The sequence below is a fragment of the Macaca thibetana genome, chromosome X, assembly GCF_024542745.1.
Source record: "Macaca thibetana thibetana isolate TM-01 chromosome X, ASM2454274v1, whole genome shotgun sequence".
In the NCBI taxonomy this organism is placed as follows: Eukaryota; Metazoa; Chordata; class Mammalia; order Primates; family Cercopithecidae; genus Macaca; species Macaca thibetana.
In genome coordinates this window covers 149800564-149821750 of record NC_065598.1, presented here as the reverse complement: position 1 = coordinate 149821750, position 21187 = coordinate 149800564, and the positions used below count along the sequence as shown (strand labels likewise).

Sequence of the window (21187 nt, the reverse complement as noted above, 5' to 3'; positions counted from 1 at the left end):
GCAAGGTCACGAGATCTTCAGGTCTTGGAAAGTTAGGTGATCCTGTGACAATACCTTGGAAATTCTTGATATGGCATTGTTAGGGAAGCTTCAGTCACACATTATCAGGGCTGTAGCCTACATGAGGTCATGTCTTCCTACTCTTCAGGCAGCATCAAATCCACAAGTCCATAGAGTTGTTCATAGTATTTCTTTATTATCCTTTTAACATCTGTAGACTCTTTAGTGATGTTACTTCTCTCACTCTTCATATTGGTAATGTATGTCTTTTTTTTCTCTTGATTGGTCTGCCTAAAGAGTTAATTGTGCTTTGGGAGGCCGAGATGGGCAGATCACGAGGTCAGGAGATGGAGACCATCCTGGCTAACACGGTGAAACCCCGTCTCTACTAAAAATACAAAAAATGAGCCGGGCGAGGTGGCGGCACCTGTGGTCCCAGCTCCTCGGGAGGCTGAGGCAGGAGAATGGCGGGAACCCGGGAGGCGGAGCTTGCAGGGAGCCGCGATCGCGCCACTCACTCCAGCCTGGGCCACAGAGTAAAACTGTCTCAAAAAAATGAATAAATAAATAAATAAACCAACTTTTGGTTTCATGAGGTTTCTCTGTTTTCTGTTTCTATTTCATTAACTCGTGATTTTTTTATATATATAGAAAGATTTTTATTTATTTATTTATTTATTTTTAATTTATTTATTATTATTATACTTTAAGTTGTAGGGTACATGTGCATAACGTGCAGGTTTGTTACATATGTATACTTGTGCCATGTTACTGTGCTGCACCCATCAACTCGTCATTTACATCTGGTATAACTCCCAATGCAATCCCTCCCCCCTCCCCTCTCCCCATGATAGGCCCCGGTGTGTGATGTTCCCCTTCCTGAGTCCGAGTGATCTCATTGTTCAGTTCCCACCTATGAGTGAGAACATGCGGTGTTTGGTTTTCTGTTCTTGTGATAGTTTGCTAAGAATGATGGATTCCAGCTGCATCCAAGTCACTACAAAGGACTCAAACTCATCCTTTTTTATGGCTGCATAGTATTCCATGGTGTATATGTGCCACATTTTCTTAATCCAATCTGTCACTGATGGACATTTGGGTTGATTCCAAGTCTTTGCTATTGTGAATAGTGCTGCAATAAACATACGTGTGCATGTGTCTTTATAGCAGCATAATTTATAATCCTTTGGGTATATACCCAGTAATGGGATGGCTGGGTCATATGGTACATCTAGTTCTAGATCCTTGAGGAATCGCCATACTGTTTTCCATAATGGTTGAACTAGTTTACAATCCCACCAGCAGTGTAAAAGTGTTCCTATTTCTCCACATCCTCTCCAGCACCTGTTGTTTCCTGACTTTTTAATGATCGCCATTCTAACTGGTGTGAGATGGTATCTCATTGTGGTTTTGATTTGCATTTCTCTGAAGGCCAGTGACGATGAGCATTTTTTCATGTGTCTGTTGGCTGTATGAATGTCTTCTTTTGAGAAATGTCTGTTCATATCCTTTGCCCACTTTTGGATGGGGTTGTTTGTTTTTTTCTTGTAAATTTGTTTGAGTTCTTTGTAGGTTCTGGATATTAGCCCTTTGTCAGATGAGTAGATTGCAAAAATTTTCTCCCATTCTGTAGGTTGCCTGTTCACTCTGATGGTAGTTTCTTTTGCTGTGCAGAAGCTCTTTAGTTTAATGAGATCCCATTTGTCAATTTTGGCTTTTGCTGCCGTTGCTTTTGGTGTTTTAGACATGAAGTCTTTGCCCATGCCTATGTCCTGAATGGTACTACCTAGGTTTACCTAGCTTGATGGGAATGGCATTGAATCTATAAATAACCTTGGGCAGTATGGCCATTTTCACGAAATTGATTCTTCCTATCCATGAGCATGGTATGTTCTTCCATTTGTTTGTGTCCTCTTTTATTTCATTGAGCAGTGGCTTGTAGTTCTCCTTGAAGAGGTCCTTTACATCCCTTGTAAGTTGGATTCCTAGGTATTTTATTCTCTTTGAAGCAATTGTGAATGGAAGTTCATTCCTGATTTGGCTCTCTGTTTGTCTGTTACTGGTGTATAAGAATGCTTGTGATTTTTGCACATTAATTTTGTATCCTGAGACTTTGCTGAAGTTCCTTATCAGCTTAAGGAGATTTTGGGCTGAGACAATGGGGTTTTCTAAATATACAATCATGTCATCTGCAAACAGGGACAATTTGACTTCTTCTTTTCCTAACTGAATACCCTTGATTTCTTTCTCTTGCCTGATTGCCCTAGCCAGAACTTCCAACACTATGTTGAATAGGAGTGGTGAGAGAGGGCATCCCTGTCTTGTGCCAGTTTTCAAAGGGAATTTTTCCAGTTTTTGCCCATTGAGTATGATATTGGCTGTGGGTTTGTCATAAATAGCTCTTATTATTTTGACATACGTTCCATCAATACCGAATTTATTGAGCGTTTTTAGCATGAAGGGCTGTTGAATTTTGTCAAAAGCCTTTTCTGCATCTATTGAGATAATCATGTGGTTCTTGTCTTTGGTTCTGTTTATATGCTGGATTATGTTTATTGATTTGCGAATGTTGAACCAGCCTTGCATCCCAGGGATGAAGCCCACTTGATCATGGTGGATAAGCTTTTTGATGTGTTGCTGAATCCGGTTTGCCAGTATTTTATTGAGGATTTTTGCATCGATGTTCATCAGGGATATTGGTCTAAAATTCTCTTTTTTTGTTGTGTCTCTGCCAGGCTTTGGTATCAGGATGATGTTGGCCTCATAAAATGAGTTAGGGAGGATTCCCTCTTTTTCTATTGATTGGAATAGTTTCAGAAGGAATGGTACCAACTCCTCCTTGTACCTCTGGTAGAATTCAGCTGTGAATCCATCTGGTCCTGGACTTTTTTTGGTTGGTAGGCTATTAATTGTTGCCTCAATTTCAGAGCCTGCTATTGGTCTATTCAGGGATTCAACTTCTTCCTGGTTTAGTCTTGGAAGAGTGTAAGTGTCCAGGAAATTATCCATTTCTTCTAGATTTTCCAGTTTATTTGCGTAGAGGTGTTTATAGTATTCTCTGATGGTAGTTTGTATTTCTGTGGGGTTGGTGGTGATATCCCCTTTATCATTTTTAATTGTGTCGATTTGATTCTTCTCTCTTTTCTTCTTTATTAGTCTGGCTAGTGGTCTGTCAATTTTGTTGATCTTTTCAAAAAACCAACTCCTGGATTCATTGATTTTTTGGAGGGTTTTTTGTGTCTCTATCTCCTTCAGTTCTGCTCTGATCTTAGTTATTTCTTGCCTTCTGCTAGCTTTCGAATGTGTTTGCTCTTGCTTCTCTAGTTCTTTTAATTGCGATGTTAGAGTGTCAATTTTAGATCTTTCCTGCTTTCTCTTGTGGGCATTTAGTGCTATAAATTTCTCTCTACACACTGCTTTAAATGTGTCCCAGAGATTCTGGTATGTTGTCTCTTTGTTCTCATTGGTTTCAAAGAACATCTTTATTTCTGCTTCATTTCGTTATGTACCCAGTAGTCATTCAGGAGCAGGTTGTTCAGTTTCCATGTAGTTGAGCGGTTTTGATTGAGTTTCTTAGTCCTGAGTTCTAGTTTGATTGCACTGTGGTCTGAGAGACAGTTTGTTATAATTTCTGTTCTTGTACATTTGCTGAGGAGTGCCTTACTTCCAATTACGTGGTCGATTTTGGAGTAAGTATGATGTGGTGCTGAGAAGAATGTATATTCTGTTGATTTGGGGTGGAGAGTTCTATAGATGTCTATTAGGTCTGCTTGCTGCAGAGATGAGTTCAATTCCTGGATATCCTTGTTAACTTTCTATCTCGTTGATCTGTCTAATGTTGACAGTGGAGTGTTGAAGTCTCCCATTATTATTGTATGGGAGTCTAAGTCTCTTTGTAAGTCTCTAAGGACTTGCTTTATGAATCTGGGTGCTCCTGTATTGGGTGCATATATATTTAGGATAGTTAGCTCTTCCTGTTGAATTGATCCCTTTACCATTATGTAATGGCCTTCTTTGTCTCTTTTGATCTTTGTAGGTTTAAAGTCTGTTTTATCAGAGACTAGTATTGCAACCCCTGCTTTTTTTTGTTCTCCATTTGCTTGGTAAATCTTCCTCCATCCCTTTATTTTGAGCCTACGTATGTCTCTGCGTGTGAGATGGGTCTCCTGAATACAGCAGACTGATGGGTCTTGACTCTTTATCCAGTTTGCCAGTCTGTGTCTTTTAATTGGAGCATTTAGTCCATTTACATTTAAGGTTAATATTGTTATGTGTGAACTTGATCCTGCCATTTATGATATTAACTGGTTATTTTGCTCGTTAGTTGATGCAGTTTCTTCCTAGCATTGACGGTCTTTACATTTTGGCATGTTTTTTCAATGGCTGGTACCGGTTGTTCCTTTCCATGTTTAGTGCTTCCTTCAGGGTCTCTTGTAAGGCAGGCCTAGTGGTGACAAAATCTCTAAGCATTTGCTTATCTGTAAAGGATTTTATTTCTCCTTCACTTATGAAACTTAGTTTGGCTGGATATGAAATTCTGGGTTTAAAATTCTTTTCTTTAAGAATGTTGAATATTGGCCCCCACTCTCTTCTGGCTTGGAGAGTTTCTGCTGAGAGATCTGCTGTTAGTCTGATGGGCTTCCCTTTGTGGGTAACCCGACCTTTCTCTCTGGCTGCCCTTAAGATTTTTTCCTTCATTTCAACTTTGGTGAATCTGGCAATTATGTGTCTTGGAGTTGCTCTTCTCGAGGAGTATCTTTGTGGCGTTCTCTGTATTTCCTGGATTTGAATGTTGGCCTGCCCTACTAGGTTGGGGAAGTTCTCCTGGATGATATCCTGAAGAGTGTTTTCCAACTTGGTTCCATTTTCCCCCTCACTTTCAGGCACCCCAATCAGATGTAGATTTGGTCTTTTTACATAATCCCATACTTCTTGCAGGCTTTGTTCATTTCTTTTTCTTCTTTTTTCTTTTGGTTTCTCTTCTCGCTTCATTTCATTCATTTGATCCTCAATCGCTGATACTCTTTCTTCCAGTTGATCGAGTCGGGTACTGAAGCTTGTGCATTTGTCACGTATTTCTCATGTCATGGTTTTCATTTCTTTCATTTCGTTTAGGACCTTCTCTGCATTAATTACTCTAGCCATCAATTCTTCCACTTTTTTTTCAAGATTTTTAGTTTCTTTGTGCTGGGTACGTAATTCCTCCTTTAGCTCTGAGAAGTTTGATGGACTGAAGCCTTCTTCTCTCATCTCGTCAAAGTTATTCTCCGTCAAGCTTTGATCCGTTTCTGGCGACGAGCTGCGCTCCTTTGCCGGGGGAGATGTGCTCTTATTTTTTGAATTTCCAGCTTTTCTGCCCTGCTTTTTCCCCATCTTTGTGGTTTTATCTGCCTCTGGTCTTTGATGATGATGGTGACGTACTGATGGGGTTTTGGTGTAGGTGTCCTTCCTGTTTGATAGTTTTCCTTCTAACAGTCAGGACCCTCAGCTGTAGGTCTGTTGGAGATTGCTTGAGGTCCACTCCAGACCCTGTTTGCCTGGGTGTCAGCAGCAGAGGCTGCAGAAGATAGAATATTGCTGAACAGCGAGTGTACCTGTCTGATTCTTGCTTTGGAGGCTTCCTCTCAGGGGTGTACTCCACCCTGTGAGGTGTGGGGTGTCAGACTGCCCCTAGTGGGGGATGTCTCCCAGTTAGGCTACTCAGGGGTCAGGGACCCACTTGAGCAGGCAGTCCCTTCTCAGATCTCAACCTCCGTGTTGGGAGATCCACTGCTCTCTTCAAAGCTGTCAGAGTCGTTTGCATCTGCAGAGGTTTCTGCTGCTTTTGTGGTTGTTTACTATGCCCTGTCCCCAGAGGTGGAGTCTACAGAGACAGGCAGGTTCCCTTGAGCTGCTGTGAGCTCACCCAGTTCGAGCTTCCCAGCAGCTTTGTTTACCTACTTAAGCCTCAGCAATGGCGGGCGCCCCTCCCCCAGCCTCGCTGCTGCCTTGCAGCGAGATCACAGACTGCTGTGCTAGCAATGAGGGAGGCTCCGTGGGCGTGGGACCCTCCCGGTGTGGGATATAATCTCCTGGTGTGCCTGTTTGCTTAAAGCGCAGTATTGGGGTGGGAGTTACCCAATTTTCCAGGTGTTTTGTGTCTCAGTTCCCCTGGCTAGGAAAAGGGATTCCCTTTCCCCTTGCGCTTCCCAGGTGAGGCGATGCCTCGCCCTGCTTCAGCTCTGGCTGGTCGGGCTGCAGCAGCTGGCCAGCACCGATTGTCCGGCACTCCCTAGTGAGATTAACCCAGTACCTCAGTTGAAAATGCAGAAATCACCGGTCTTCTGTGTCGCTCGTGCTGGGAGTTGGAGACTGGAGCTGTTCCTATTCGGCCATCTTGCTCCGCCCCCGGCTTTAGACATTTTGACTATGAAGTGTCTAGGTGTGGGTTTATCCCACTCAGAATACTTAGAGTTTCTTGAATATGTAGATTCATAGCTTTCATCAAATTTGGGGAGTTTTTGACCATTACTTCTTTACTCCCCTTCTTTAGTTAGAACTCCCATTGTGGGTGCATTGTTATGCTTAATGGTGTCCCACAGGTCTCTGAGGATGTTTGTTTTTCTTCATTCTTTTTTCTTTGAGACTTGGGTCTCTGATAATTGACCTATCTTCAAGTTCACTGATTCTTTCTTCTGTCTGCTCAAATCTGTTAAGTCTCTCTCATGAATCATTCATTTCAGTTATTATAGTTTTTAGCTCCTGAATTTCTATTTTGGTCCTTTTAAAATTTTTATCTTTGTTATCTCTATTTGGTGAGATATCCTTTTCCTGATTTAACTGTTTATTCATGGTTTCCTTTTGCTCTTTGAGCATATTTACAACTGTTGACTTAAATTATTTGTCTGGTAAATCCAAGACCTGGGCTTTGTCTGGGACAGTTTCTACTTTTTCTTTTTCCTGTCAGTAGGCCATACTTTGTTTCCTTGCATGCCTCGTAATTTTTTGTTTAAAACTGGACATTTTGTTATAATGTGGTGGCTCTGGAAATAAGATGTCCCTCTCCCCAGGGTTTGCTGCTGTTGTTGTTGATTTAGTGAATCATTAAATCATGGTATTGCCACCAGATAGGAGAGTAAGCTACAATTATAAATTATGAAACCTATACAACATATTAAATTTTTAGAATTATGTTAAATGAAGAAATCCACATGCAAAACTATAAGATGCATTAATACTAGAAATGAATAACAAATAAAATAAGAGAAAAGCAAAAGGACTATTAAAAATGATAGTTATTTTGAGGAAATTATAGGTTTCTCTTCACATTTTTCAAGTTTCCTTTATTATATTTTGTGATTTTAAAAATTGGACATTTTAATTTTATATTAAGAAAGTAATAAATAGTCATTGTAGAAATTCAAAAAACAATTTACAGAAGAGTTCAAAGTGAAAAATAAGACTCCCCCCTGGCCTTAAGCTCAGTCACCAGGGGTAATGAGCTAGTTAGCATTTTCTCATGTAGCCTTTCAGACATTGTACATTATATGTAGATTTTAAAAAGTAACTTGTTATGAACTTACCAAAAAGTTGGAGGAATAGTACAAAGAACTCCCATGTTCACTTCATCCAGATTGTTCAATTGATAACACTTCACATTTCTGCAGTGTGCATGCCTACGTGTGTGTACCACCATTATCATATGGCTTTTTCTTAACCATTTGAGACCAAGTTGCAGACATGTTCCATCACTCCTAAACACTCCAGTGTGCAAGTCTCAAAAACAAAGACACTCTTGTACATAACTACCACATTGTCAAAAAAAGGCCAAGCCCAAGAGTGATCGATTTGGCTTCTAAAGTAATGACATGTCCTTTTAAGATTGTTACCTACATAGACAGCAAGAGGAAGATGGGCCAAAGGTGCCAGCTCCCCATATCCTTGTTCCCTGCACCAAACAGGACAACTTCTGAAAGTTGCTGCACCAGTTATGGGACACCCCATTGCTGAGGAGCCCCTTTTAGACTGCAGCTAGCAGTTTTATATTCTGTAGCTATACCCTGAATGGGGCAGGGCAGATAGCCTCAGACCTCAACAGTACTCAGGAGATGAGAAATTGTCTGTCTCAGTGAGTTTAGGAGGTTAGAGATAGCCTTGAAACAGCACCTCATCACCCTCCCATCCTCTTGTGTTCTGGGAGGACCACAATACATCCTGCCAAGACTCAGATAACTTGCAATTCAAGCCTAGCTTGCATAGATATACGCATGCCAGGTCACAAGGGCACCATGGCAGATCCACTCTCTACAACTCCATCCTTCACTTTTCAAATAGCTAGTTAAGAATTCTCAGGAGCACAGGCCACCCCATCAAATATACTCTAATTAATCATGCTTATAGGGGCTTTAACCAAATTCTGATCATTTTGGGCAACATATACAAGAATGCTTCTCTAATTAGGCCCACTTGGAGGATACACTGAAGCTAGGCTCCGCAACTGGAGCCAAGCCAGTTAAATATTTCATTAACCCAGGTGCAGTAAGGGATGCTGACAGTTGCACATATCCTGCCTTGACTGACCAGCAGGAAGTCCTGGGTAATGTGTTATTGTCCCATTACCATGTACATTAGAGAAAACAGACCAGTTTGTGTGTGGCACGCTACTATAGGTAGCTTCTTATTCACATAAGAAGTTGTAGTGACCTCAGTAGTGCCATTGTGCTAAGTTGGGATCAGGGTCCAATTCTATTAAGCTCTTGTACAAAAGAGTTTTGTCAGTTTCCAGAAAGTTAATCTCATTCTATCATTTTGAATTGAGGCTACTTGAGTCAGAAGTTCCTGGGAAGTTTCTGAGAGTCCTTAGATTAAGATTTGTTGGCCAGCCATTGAGTTGAAAGTGGTGATGGCAGTCTGGGCTAAATTGTCCAGAGGCTCTGCAGACAAGTAGCTGAGATGTTAGCGGCCCCTCCCTCCACCTCTGCCTTCACAGAGTTTAAAGTGTGCTCTCTCCAACCGTCAGGACTGTTGCCCTCCTTTCACAGCCATGTGATTGATGTTATCAGTCCTTGCAGCAGTCACTTCACCCTTTTCCAGTCCTCTCCTTGTCTTACCTACACCTTGCTCCTAAATTGTGTATTAGTCCATTTTTGCATTGCTACAAAGGAATACCTGAGGGTGGATAATTTATAAAGAGGTTTAAATGGCTCACAGTTCTGCAGGCTGTACAGGAAACATGGCATCAGCATCTGCATCTGATGAAGGCCTCAGGAGGCTTACAATCATGGTGGAAGGCAAAGGGGGAACTGATGTATTACATCATGAGTGGGAGCAAAGCGGCAAGGATGTGCTACTCTTTTAAACAACCAGATCTCACATGAACTCAGAGCAAGAACTCACTCATCATCGTGAGGACAGCACCAAGGTATCCATGAGGGATCCGCCCTGATGACCCAAATGCTTCTCACTAGGCCCACCTTCAACACTGGAGATCACATTTCAACATGAGATTTGGAGGGGACACACATGCAAACCATATCAACTTGTCCCTGATGGCCCAGCAGTTCTTTCTTTGTATCCCTTGTACCTGTAACATCTCTAATCTCTGATGCATGGAGCACCATCATCTCAGGATCATTATCGTCAATGTCTGTAAGTATCCAAATCCAGCAAGCATACCCAGGTGGTAAAAGGAGTACCAGGTTAGAATCACTAACCCCTGGCTCCTTTTTGCTACCCCAAATCCCAGTGGTCCATGGTCCTAGAGGTAGGCAGGAAGGAACAAAGGTAGAGTGAGAAGGATTAATTATGCAGTGCTAATTACACTTGTTTCATTTGGTCTCTTACAGCCATCTAAGCTTCTTCCTCCTTCCCCACTTCATAATTAAACATTACATTTTGATAGGTATCCTTCTGTCACATTTATAGCCCAAACTGACTGTCATACGTGTGTGTTACACTGGAGGCTGAGCCTTGGCCATCCAACTGTCCTTTCAGTTTTTCCTTTGAGTCCATGCCATCTTTCAATAGTGCCTGCTGCCTGGGCAGCACAGATCTGATGAGTGTGTGGATTCCAGTGACGTTCATCCCCAGGCTCCTGGGTCTTGTGCCATCTGCTGCTGTAACGTTTGTCTCACAGAGGCTGAAACATGATCATCCAGTCATCTTCCTGAAAACTTCCTAAGTCTAGTAAGAGATTTAGACATCCAGATACAGGAAACTCAGAGATCCCCAAATAGATACAATTCAAACTGTATAAGGAGTTGAGTCTTTTTTCCTTTTAAACAAAAGCAGACATTACAATAACCAATAGCTGTTGCAGACCAGGAGCTCATTTTATCTCCTTCGCAGGGAGCTTAGGGAGCACAGGTCAGAGTGGAAGAGGCCAGCCTGCAGGGTCAGCTGGAGCTGCAGGAAAGTTTCTTTTGTGTCTTTTAAAAAAAAAAGTTTTATTGAGACATAATTTACATACAACACAATTCGCCCATTTAAAGTGAACAATTTAATGGCTTTTAGTATAGTCATTGACCTGTACAACCATCGCTGCACTCAACTTAGAATATTTTCAACACCTCAAAAAGAAATCTCATCCCTCTTAGCCATCAACCCTCTATTCCTGCTCCTCCTACCCCTCATTCCTTTTTATGGCCAAATAAAATTCCATTAAAGAACAGACCACATTTTGTTTACCCATTCATTGGTTGATAGACATTTGGGTTGTCTAGTTTTTATTTAAATTTCTGTCTTCAGTTCTGTGGGATATACACCTAGAAATGCAATTGCTAGGTCTTATGGTAATTCTCTGTTTAACTTTTGGAGGAATCATCAGCCAATTTTCCAAATTGACTATACCATTTTATATTCCTACCTGTAGTGTACAAGAGTTCCAATTTCTCCACACCCTCACCAACACTTGTTATTCTCTTACATTTTTATTCTGGTTAGTATAAAGTTGTATCCCATGATTTTTATTTCCCTGGTGACTAGTAATGTCAAGCATCTTTTCATGTGCTGCTTCGCAATTTGTAGGTCTTCTTTGGAAAATTTCTATTTCGGTCCTTTGCCCATTTTTGAATTGTGCTGTTTGGTTTTTGTTGTTTTCAGTGTTCTTTATATATTTTGCATACTAGACTCTTATACATAGGATTTGCAAATATTTTCTGCCATTGTCCTGATGTCTTTGGATGCACAAAATTTTCTAACTTTCATAAATTCCAATTTGCCTATTTTTTATTTGTTGATTGCACTTTTGGTGTCATATCTAAGAATCCATTGCAAAAACCAAGATCATAAAGATTTGCTACTGTTTTCTTATAAAGTTTTTATTGTTTAGGCTCTTGAATTGAAGTCTTCAATACATTTTGAGTTAATATTCATATATTGTGTGGGGTCTCGGTCCAACTTCATTATTTTGCAGGTGGATATCCACTTGTCCACTCACCAGTTGTTGAAGACTATTCTCTCCTATAGTCTTGTACCCTTGTTGAAAATCAGTTGACTGTAGATGTGTGGGCTTATTTCTGGACTCTCAATTCAATTCCATTTTTAGTGGAGGATTTGAAAATCAGCATCTTGGTGCTAGGTGTGCTCAAAGACACTGGGTGTCACTTTTAGTTTGTCTTGGTGGACACAGCTGAGAAAGGTATGCACAAATACACATACACATACCTTTCTCAGCTCTGAGATATATATGTATAGGGTTTGTGTGCATATATATATACACACACACGTATATGTGTGTATATATATATATACACACACACACATACACACACACATACACACATACTCTTTTTCCTTTGAAAAATAGTTCATATTAATGAACTCTTTTCCAATTTTAATCCAATACCATGAGATTCATTTTACCCTTCCTCTTTTCCATGCTTTCTTTCTTTTTTTTTTTTTTTTGAGACAGTCTCGCTCTGTCGCCCAGGCTGGAGTGTAGTGGTGAGATCTTGGCTCACTGCGAGCTGCGCCTCCCGGGTTCATGCCATGCTCCTGCCTCAGCTTCCCAAGTAGCTGGGACTACATGCGCCCACCACCACGCCCAGCTAATTTTTTTTTTTTTTTGTATTTTTAGTAGAGACAGGGTTTCACTGTGTTAGCCAGGATGGTCTCGATCTCCCGACCTCGCGATCCACCCGTCTCGGCCTCCCAAAGTGCTGGGATTACAGGCATGATCCACTGCACCTGGCCTTTCCATGTTTTCAAATAATTTCTCTGACACTGAGAAACCTAGCTCCCATTTTCCTCAACAGATTTACTTCTTCGCTCAATCAATTTAGTTATTTGCCTAATGTAGCACATTGCTGGCTGCCTCCTCACCCTGAGGGCACTGGCACAACATGGCTTCCACTGGATCTCTCCCCCTGCCCCTCCACCCGACCACGGAGCCACAAAGCTGGAAACTTTGATACCTCCACGCAGTAATCCCAGCCTGCTTCCTCAGCCATCAGGCACTGACACCTCCATGTACCTGCCCCTCCCCTGACATGCTTATCCTACAAATTACTCAGATTACTAGGTTAGAAAAAGAATTTCAAATTGCTATAACTCTATCAATATAAGTAGTTTAGAAGGTAATGGAGAGAGGTGTTAAGAATGTCTATTTGGTTTCCGGTTTGTGCAAATAGATGTTACATTCACTATTCACTGAGGTAAGAAATGTTGGAAGGGAATATAGTTTAGATTGAAAACTATAATTTCAGATTTAGATATATTAATTTTTATGTGCCATTAAGGCAGCCAAGTGGAGGCCAGGCACGTGCTCGTGCCTGTAATCCTAGCACTTTGGGAGGCCAAGGCAGGTGGATTGCTTGAGCCCAGTAGTTTGCCACCAGCCTGGGCAATGTGGTGGAACCCTGTCACTTCAAAAAAATACAAAAAAAAATGAGTGAGGCATGGTGGTGCATGCCTGTAGTCCCAGCTACTTGGGAGGCTGAGGTCAGGAGGTCGAGGCTGCAGTGAGCCATGATCATGCCACTGCACTCTAGCCTGGGCAACAGAGTGAGACCCTGCCTCAAAAAAAAAAAAAATTTAGAAATTTAAAAACACAACCAAGTGAAATGTCCAGTAGAGAGGTGGAAATGTAGGTCTGGAGTTCAGATAGAGGCGTGGACAAATACAGATTTGTATGTCAACTGCATATAGGTAAGCAAAGATAGAGAAGTCTATGAATGAATTTGAGAAGGAACAGCTAGAGAAGAAAAGAACAACAGGAAGACTAGCCAGAGAAGAAAATAAGAGAAGCCAAGGAAGTAGATTTCAGGGAGGAGTAACCAACTGTGTCAATACTGAGAGGTTCATTAAGGATGGGAGAAGCAACTATTGACTTTCACTGTGTAGAGATCATTGGTGACTTTGGCAGGAGTAGTTTCAGTGAAGTGCTGTGGGCAGAGGTCACAAGGCAATGAGCTGAAATTATAGGAGATAAGAAAACAGAGAGAACAAGTATATGCTTTTACCATGAGACCCTTGGATGTGATTGAATATAGAGAATCTAGTGTTCATAAGGGGATACAGGGTTGTGTAAAGGTAAGCCAGATCGGTGCAGCTGGGAAAATAATGATACATCTTGTTCACACCACTGTTTTTTGTGATGCTCAACACTTTTAAAGACTGGACACTGAGCTAAAAGAAACCTTGGTGGTCAACTACTCTAATCTCATTCTATTCCTAAAGAAAATGAAACCCAGAAAAGGAAAAGGACTTGTGCGAAAGGTTGGCCTGTAAAAATATTCCAATTGTTTTATTCCCCTCAAATTTTCTATTACCCTTTTCTTACTTCATAAAATAGGTACCATACGTCCCAGTTTCTTACTTAAAACTTACAACTTTTCATTTTGCAATAATTATATACTTATAGTTGCAAAAATAGTACAGAGTCCCACGTATCCGTTACCCAGTTTCCTCCAGTGGTACAGTTTTGTAACTATAGCACAACTTCATATCCAAGATATTGACAATGATATTATACTGCTATCTAGACTACAGACTTTATTCAGTATCACCAGATTTTACATGCATTCATTTGTGTGTATGTAGGTCCATACAACTTCAGCACAGGTATAGATTCATGTGCTTAACTTCATAATCAAATGCTATAATCATCATCACAATCATCATAATCACACAGAACTGTTCCATCAGCACAAAGGAACTCCTTGTGTCATCTCTTTACAGTCATACATATCCCACACCCCCTCCAATTCCTATCCCTGGCAACCATTAATCTGTTCTTCATTTCAATAATTTTGTCACCTCAAGAATATTATATAAATGCAATCATACAGTATGTGACCATTTGAGACTGGCTTTTTTGTTCACCATAATACCCCTGAGGTACAACCATGTTCTTGTATCAACAGTTAGTTCCTTTTCATTCCAGAGTAGTATTGCAAGTTATGGATGGTTTGTTTAACCATGTACCTGTTGTAGGACATCTGGGTTGTTTCCAGTTTGGGGTAATTACAAATAAAGCTCCTATGAATGTTTGGGTACAAGTACAATATAGATTTTCATTTCTCTGGAATGAATGTCCAGGAGCACAACTGCGGGGTCTTATGTTTAACTTGATTAAAAAATTATGTTTAACTTGATAAGAAATTTATAAACTCTTTTCCAGAGTGGCTGTACCATTTTACATTCCTGTTAGCAATGTATAAAATATTCAGTTTGTATCCTCATTGGTATTTGGTATTTTCACTATTGTTTCTTTAGCCATTCAGATAAGTAAGTCATAGCCTCACTGTGGTTTCAATTTGCATTCCCTCATGACTTATGGAGTTTAACAGCTTTTCATATGCTTACTTGCCATCTATAGATCCTCTTCAGTGAAACATCTATTCATGTCTTTTGCCCATTTTCTAATTGGACTGCTTGTTTTTATTGTTGAGCTTTTGTGGCTTTTTTTGAGACAAGGCCTCACTCTGTTATACAGGTTGGAGTGTGGTGGTGTGATCATAGCTCAATGCAGCCTCAAACTCCTGGGCTCAAGTGATCCTCCTGTCTCCCTAGTAGCTGGGACTACTGGTGTGTGTCATGGTGCCCAGCTAATTTAAAAAAAAAATTTTTTTGTAGAGACAGAGTCTCACTGTCTTGCCCAGGCTGGTCTGGAACCCCTGACCTCAAGCACGCCTCCTAAAGTGGTGAGATTATAAGCATGGGCTACCATGCCTGACTACAGTTGAGTTTTTAGCACACTTTATATGTGCCAAATTGATCAGATATATGGTTTGCAAATTCATCTCAATCTGTAGCTTATCTTTTCCTCTTCTTAAATCACAAGTTTTTAAATTTTTAAGAAGTCCAATATATCAGTTTTTGTCTTTTATGGATGTGCTTTTGGGGCAAAGTCCAAGAACTTGTCACCTAGCCCAAGATCCTGAAGCTTTTTCTCCCGTGGCTTTTTTCCAAGTTATATAGTTTTATGTATTACATTTAAGTCCATTATACATTTTGAGTTAAATTTTATATAAGATGTGAGGTTTAAGTAGAGGTTCTTTTTTCTCCTCGCTATGGGTGTCTAATTGCTCCAGCATAATTTGTCAGAAAGGCTATTCTTCCTCCATTGAATTGCTTTTGCACTTTTTCAAAATCAGTTGAGCATATTTATATGGGTTTATTTCTGGGTTCTCTCATCTGTTCCATTGATTTATGTGTCTGTTCCTCTGCCAATACCATCTATCTTGATTACTATAGCTTTTTAGTAAGTCTTGAAGTCAGGTAATGTGAGTCCTCCAAGTTTTTCTTCTTCAAAATTGATTTAGCTTAAGTAACTTTATACTGGATATTTTCATCTTTCCTATAGGGAAATAAAAAGAATAGAGAAGAACAGTGGCTGTGGGAAATTAGGGACAATATAGTATATACATTCCATATGCTCAAGGCTAGTGGTTTTCAAATGTGAGTATGCCCCAGAATCAGCTAAGGAGTTCATGCAGATTTCTGGGTTTTATCCCTAGAGATAGGGTTTGACCTTCAAGTGATTCTGATGCAGGTGCTTCTGGACAACACTTTGAAATTTGAAAAATAAGAAGGATAAACAAAAACCAAAATCAGCCTTTATCACTTAACTTCCAGTATCCAACAAGCATACTTTGTTTCCAGTATGCAACAAGCACACAGAAAAGTATGTCTTTTCTGAAGACACATTTATCATTTGTGCTTTTACATGATAAGAGTAATGCAACCAAACTTTTTAAAAGCATGATTTTTATTACATCCTAAATCCTAAATGTTTCTGGAGAAACACATTTATACCATAATGGAAATTCCTAGGCAGATAGAATCTGCTCAGTAGGAATTTACTTCAGAGTCAAATATGCTAGAACTCATGTTTGTTTAAAGAGTACCTTCAGAGATTCAATGTTTGATAGGTATCTCGGAACATATATTTTAGAAATTAAGAAGGAAGACACTGCCCTCTCAATGAGGGCATAGAGGTGGGGTGCTTCCTTCCACTGACACTAGATTTATTATTTGCTTGTCCAACATAAGCATCATACCTACAAAATTGAAACATAAAATATTCTAGCGAGTGAATGTATTTGAAAATGAAAATAAAGACTTCCAAGTTAAAAGAAAGGGAATATGTTTAAAATATACTCCCCAGACATTTTATTCTAAGATATTCCTTGCCGATGTACCACCTATAGCCTTTTTAAAAATAACTTTCATATTCTACTTAAATTCTCTTGCATAAGCTCCTTATAGGTCAGTTATAGGTAGGAGGGTTCAGTGAACTCTAATTAAACTGTCAGGAAGACATCCTGTGCTGATTGCATGTGAAAACTTATCTACTGGGATATAAAAAGAACTACTCTATTGTCTGCCTGGATGTGAGCTGTGTGCATTTTCAGACTGTGTTTAGTACACAAATTGAAAAAGAAGTTTTTTACCCCATTTTGTCTCCTGATTTATTCTAGAGAAGAAAGTTCTTGCATAAGCTCTTCCTTTTCTTGTTGCAATTCCTGCAAATGCTGTTGGTTTTGCTCCAGTCTGTCCTCCAGCCACTGTAGGAGAGGCCCGCTGACTGCTGACATCTGACTGCACAGATTCTTGGTAAACACTTCAATAGGAAAAATAAAGATGAGAATAATTGTGGAAAAGCACCATCCACTAGCATGTCCCCACTCCATCACCAGCAGACCCCCAACCATGAGCACAGAAAGAAGGGGTTGGAGAAGGAAGTAGAAAAAGTGTAATAAGTAGGACTGGTAAACAATTTTTCTGGGCCCAGCCAGGGGAAAAACAGAAGAGCTGAGCATAGAAAATACCCATTCTGAGGCTATCTTGAATCCATAAGCCAGACGGAAGCCTGGCAGAAAGATGGCCAGCTCTTTACTCCCTTAGGCAAAAGGGCTAAGAGCCACGAAAGGGTTCCTTTCCCCAGCCTTTCAGACCTTCCCTTGCTATAAACCATCAAAACCTCCTAATGGGCCAGAAGTCTGCCTTCTGCAACTTACGTTTCCAGAGCGCCCTGTAGGCATATAAACTGTTATGTATATTGCAGAAATGTACATTAATTGAATACGCCTGAGAGCTCCTCTTTTAAAATGAAGAACAGAGGAATGAAGAGTAAGGGAGTTACCATCTTTTATGCTTTACTGTAAATGTTCAGCTTCATGGTAAGACAAAGATTCTAAGGTACTCTTTTAAAACAAATTCCATCTAATGTAAGTATCTTTTTCTCTCTCATAATATGTGACTGTCACTGAAATGACCACTGTCCAGTTTTTTGCTATTTTAAAGACTGCAGTTAAGTGAAATTGCTAGATCTAAGTACACGTACACTTTAAAACTAATTATCCAGTATTTTCCAGATTGTACCAAATTATATCTCCAAGAACAGTGAGACTGTTCACTTCCCTCACATCCTCACCTAATAGTCTCTCAATTTAATCTTTGAAAGGTGAAAAACTGATCATCTTATCTTAATCCGTACTTCTTTTAAAGATAATAATTAACATTTTTATTTTTGTAGGGGCCCATAAAAGTCTTTAATTTTTATTTAGTCAGTCTTTCCTTTTGTGAGTTCAGGTTTTCACATTATACTTAGGCCATCATCTTCCTAGAGTCTGAAAAAAATTCTTATATTTTCCTCCTATATTTCTTTAACTTATAAAATGAGCTTTTGTGGGTATAATTTACAGACAGTAAAATGAAACAATTTAAAGTATACAGTTCTATGAGTTTTGACAAATGTATACCCCATGCTATAATTTGGATATTTGGCCCCCCAAACCTCATGTTAAAATTTGACCCCCAATGTTGGAGGCGGGGCCTCATGTGAGGTGTTTGGGTCATGGGGGTGGGTCCTTCATTAATAGATTAATGCCCTCCCTCAGGGGTGAGTTCTTTCTCTGTTGGTTCCCACAAGAACTGGCTGTTAAAAAGAGCCTGGCCCTTCTCCCATTCTCTTGTTTCCTCTGTTGCCACATGGTATCTAAATACATAGGCTCCCCTTTGCCTTCTGTAATGAGTAGAAGCAGCCTGAAGCCCTCACCAAATGCAGGTGCCAGCACCATGCTTCTTGTTCAGTCTGCAAAACTGTAAAGCCAAATAAACCTCTTTTCTTTATAAATTACCCAGCCTCAGGTATTCCTTCATAACAACACAAAATGAACTAAGACATCCCATGTAACCAGTGCTAGTCAAGATATATACCATTTCCACCACCCTCAAACAATCCCCTCTGCAGTTCCCTTTGCATCCAATGCCCCTTCATCCCTGGGCCCAGGCAGCTACCACATCATGGATTAGTTTTGCTTATTCTTGAATTTGGAACCATAGAGTATGTAGCCTTTCATGTAATGCTTCCTTCACCTGGCACAATGTTCTTGAGACTCATCCTGTTTGTTCATGTTTCAGTAGTTTGTTCTTTTTATTGTTGAGTTGTACTCCATTACACGGATATATCACAGTTTATCCATTCACCCACTGATGCACATTTGTGTTGTTTCTACCTTTTGGCTATTGTGAATAATGCTGCTGTAAACATTTGTGTACAGGTTTTTCTTTGAGCAGCTGTTTTCAATTCTTTGAGGTATATACCTAGGAAAGGAACTAGTATGACATATGGCAAATATAATTGCCAACCTCTTTTCTAAAGTGGTTGTACCACAATAGTAAAAGTTTAAATATATCTGGAATTTATTTTTTGTGTAGGGTATTAGGTAGGAATCCATTTTCCCCCAAATGGAAATAAAAGAATGTTAACTCCATGAAGGTTAAGACTGTCTCTTTTGTTCAGCACTGTGCCTCAGTGCCTAGAATAGCACTCAAATGTTTCCTGAATGAACAAAGAAGTGAACTGTCCCAATCCTATTTAATAAATAATTCATGCTTTTTTCATTTATTTAAAGTAATATCTTTGTTAAATATAAATTCTTATATATACATAGGCCTATCTCTGGACTCTGTTCCGTTCCACTGATCTATTTGTTTATTTTGAGCTATTATTTATACTTTTTAAATTACTGTGGCTTTAGAATATGGTTATATATCATACATTACCAACTTTTAACTTTGTCATGTTTTATCCTGAGACCAAAATTATGGGACAGATAGACCAAGCCATTTCTCCTTTTCTTTGAAAAGTAACTGCCTATAACACTCAAAAGCCTCCCTTTCTTCCTCACTGGTGACTTTGCAAGTAACTGGGGAAGAGTGCACAGAATGACCCAGAAGTCAGGGTTACTCAGACAGAAAGTGAGGCTGGGGAAATGTGTATGTTAGGGACAAGTGAATTAGTATAAATATTGTATTCAGCTTTTTGTTCCTTTGCCTTGTATAAAAATTACTTTTATATTTATTGACATCAAAAGATTTTCTCCCTCATGCCTTCCCTTTTATCTGTCTATCTGTCTATCCATCCATCTCTTTCAATTCCCACCATGACAGGCCCTGGTAGTGTTATGCTGGAACCAATTCATGCCAGCTCACAAAAGCCAACTATTAAAATTCCAAGAAGTTTGTAAGCTAGTTGATGCCATGTTAGTTGCTTGAAACCAGCCATGCCAGGGGCATTACACCACAGAAACCGCCAAACACAACAAACCAGGAACAAACCTCCTGCTCCTTGAGAACTGGTTGTTAAACGTGTGCCAGTATATCACTGAGTAGGTCTATCATAAAGCTCTTTCCTGTCTTTCCTCCTGTCTTACTCTAAGCTGTATTTATAGTATTCATGGATCCCCAGAGTTCAAAAGAAATGTTGGGATCAGGATCAGGAAAACCCTTGGGAAAGGAAATCTGAGGACAACTTGTACCCATCACTCCACTCACTTAAACTAAATTTGCTTCTGTCAGCTGAGTATTTCAGGGAAATACTCAGAAAAAATGCTGAGTACTCAAGAAAAAATTCTTACCCGAGCCATTATGGATCTTGGTTACTGAGTCCAGATGTGTAAGGCTAAAAGAAAATAGAGTAGTTTAGTGGCAAAGCAGCACTGAAGGGAAAGCAAAATGGTCATGGACTATACCAACCATAAACTGCATCACACCGTTGCCAACTGTATTAGATGAATATGTAGTATTTAAATCCCCAATATTAACTTCCTGACGATTTGGGGGATGTGATTTTATTCAAAGATAATTCAAAGTGATAATTTTGAAATTGCTGTCTCTCACCAAAGCTCTGACTTAATACAAATTTATTGGGCAAAACCTAGTGCTTGGCAACAGGATTAAGATGTTGTGGATTATCTTCTTTTCTTAACCAAAAAAGAAAGTATCCTTGCCCTTGAAACATCCAAAGTAAGCAGGAGAAAAACAAATGTTGAAGAAATTATCATACAATATGAGAAACATTATGATTGGAGACTGCTAGAAAGCTTTCCCAGAGAGGCAAAAGGAAAGGGGCCTCAAGAGTTGAGCTGCTAAAGACAAAAGGACAGAAGAAGAAAAGAGAGACTAGGTCCTGAGAAGTAGAGAAGAGGAGTGAAGAGGGTCTCTACCTGTGGATCCTCCTATACGCATCCTGCTCCTCCTGGCACAGGATCTTGGGCAGCTCTACTGCTGATTCAAGGCACACTTTCCCGATAGTGACATGAGGTACAATATGGATTGGGATTTCGATTCTCTCATACCTGTGAGGCAATCAGTTCAGGTCAGTTTTTAAACCCTGAGTTGTCATAATCAGAAGTTCTCTACAGTTTTAATTGAAAGTTTGGAATATGGCATACTTCAAAGATTAAGCATTGTGTAATTC

The 21187-nt window shown here is 39.9% G+C and overlaps 2 protein-coding genes across 3 annotated transcripts in view; one reads left to right on the top strand and one right to left on the bottom strand.

Annotated features, from left to right (window-relative positions):
- Positions 1–21187, top strand: part of CMC4 (C-X9-C motif containing 4) — a 540756-nt gene that overhangs the window by 467833 nt on the left and 51736 nt on the right. The window lies entirely within an intron of this gene.
- The window catches only part of BRCC3 (BRCA1/BRCA2-containing complex subunit 3), a 49134-nt gene continuing 41892 nt past the window's right edge, over positions 13946–21187 (bottom strand). For both annotated transcript variants that reach the window (XM_050775486.1, XM_050775485.1), the window contains exons 8-11: positions 20934–21065; positions 20346–20389; positions 16875–17044; positions 13946–15778 (exon numbers count right to left, since the gene is read on the bottom strand). In XM_050775486.1, the coding sequence (XP_050631443.1) occupies positions 16893–17044; positions 20346–20389; positions 20934–21065 (328 nt within the window). In that variant the 3' untranslated portion in view covers positions 13946–15778; positions 16875–16892. The remainder of the gene's footprint in view (positions 15779–16874; positions 17045–20345; positions 20390–20933; positions 21066–21187) is intronic.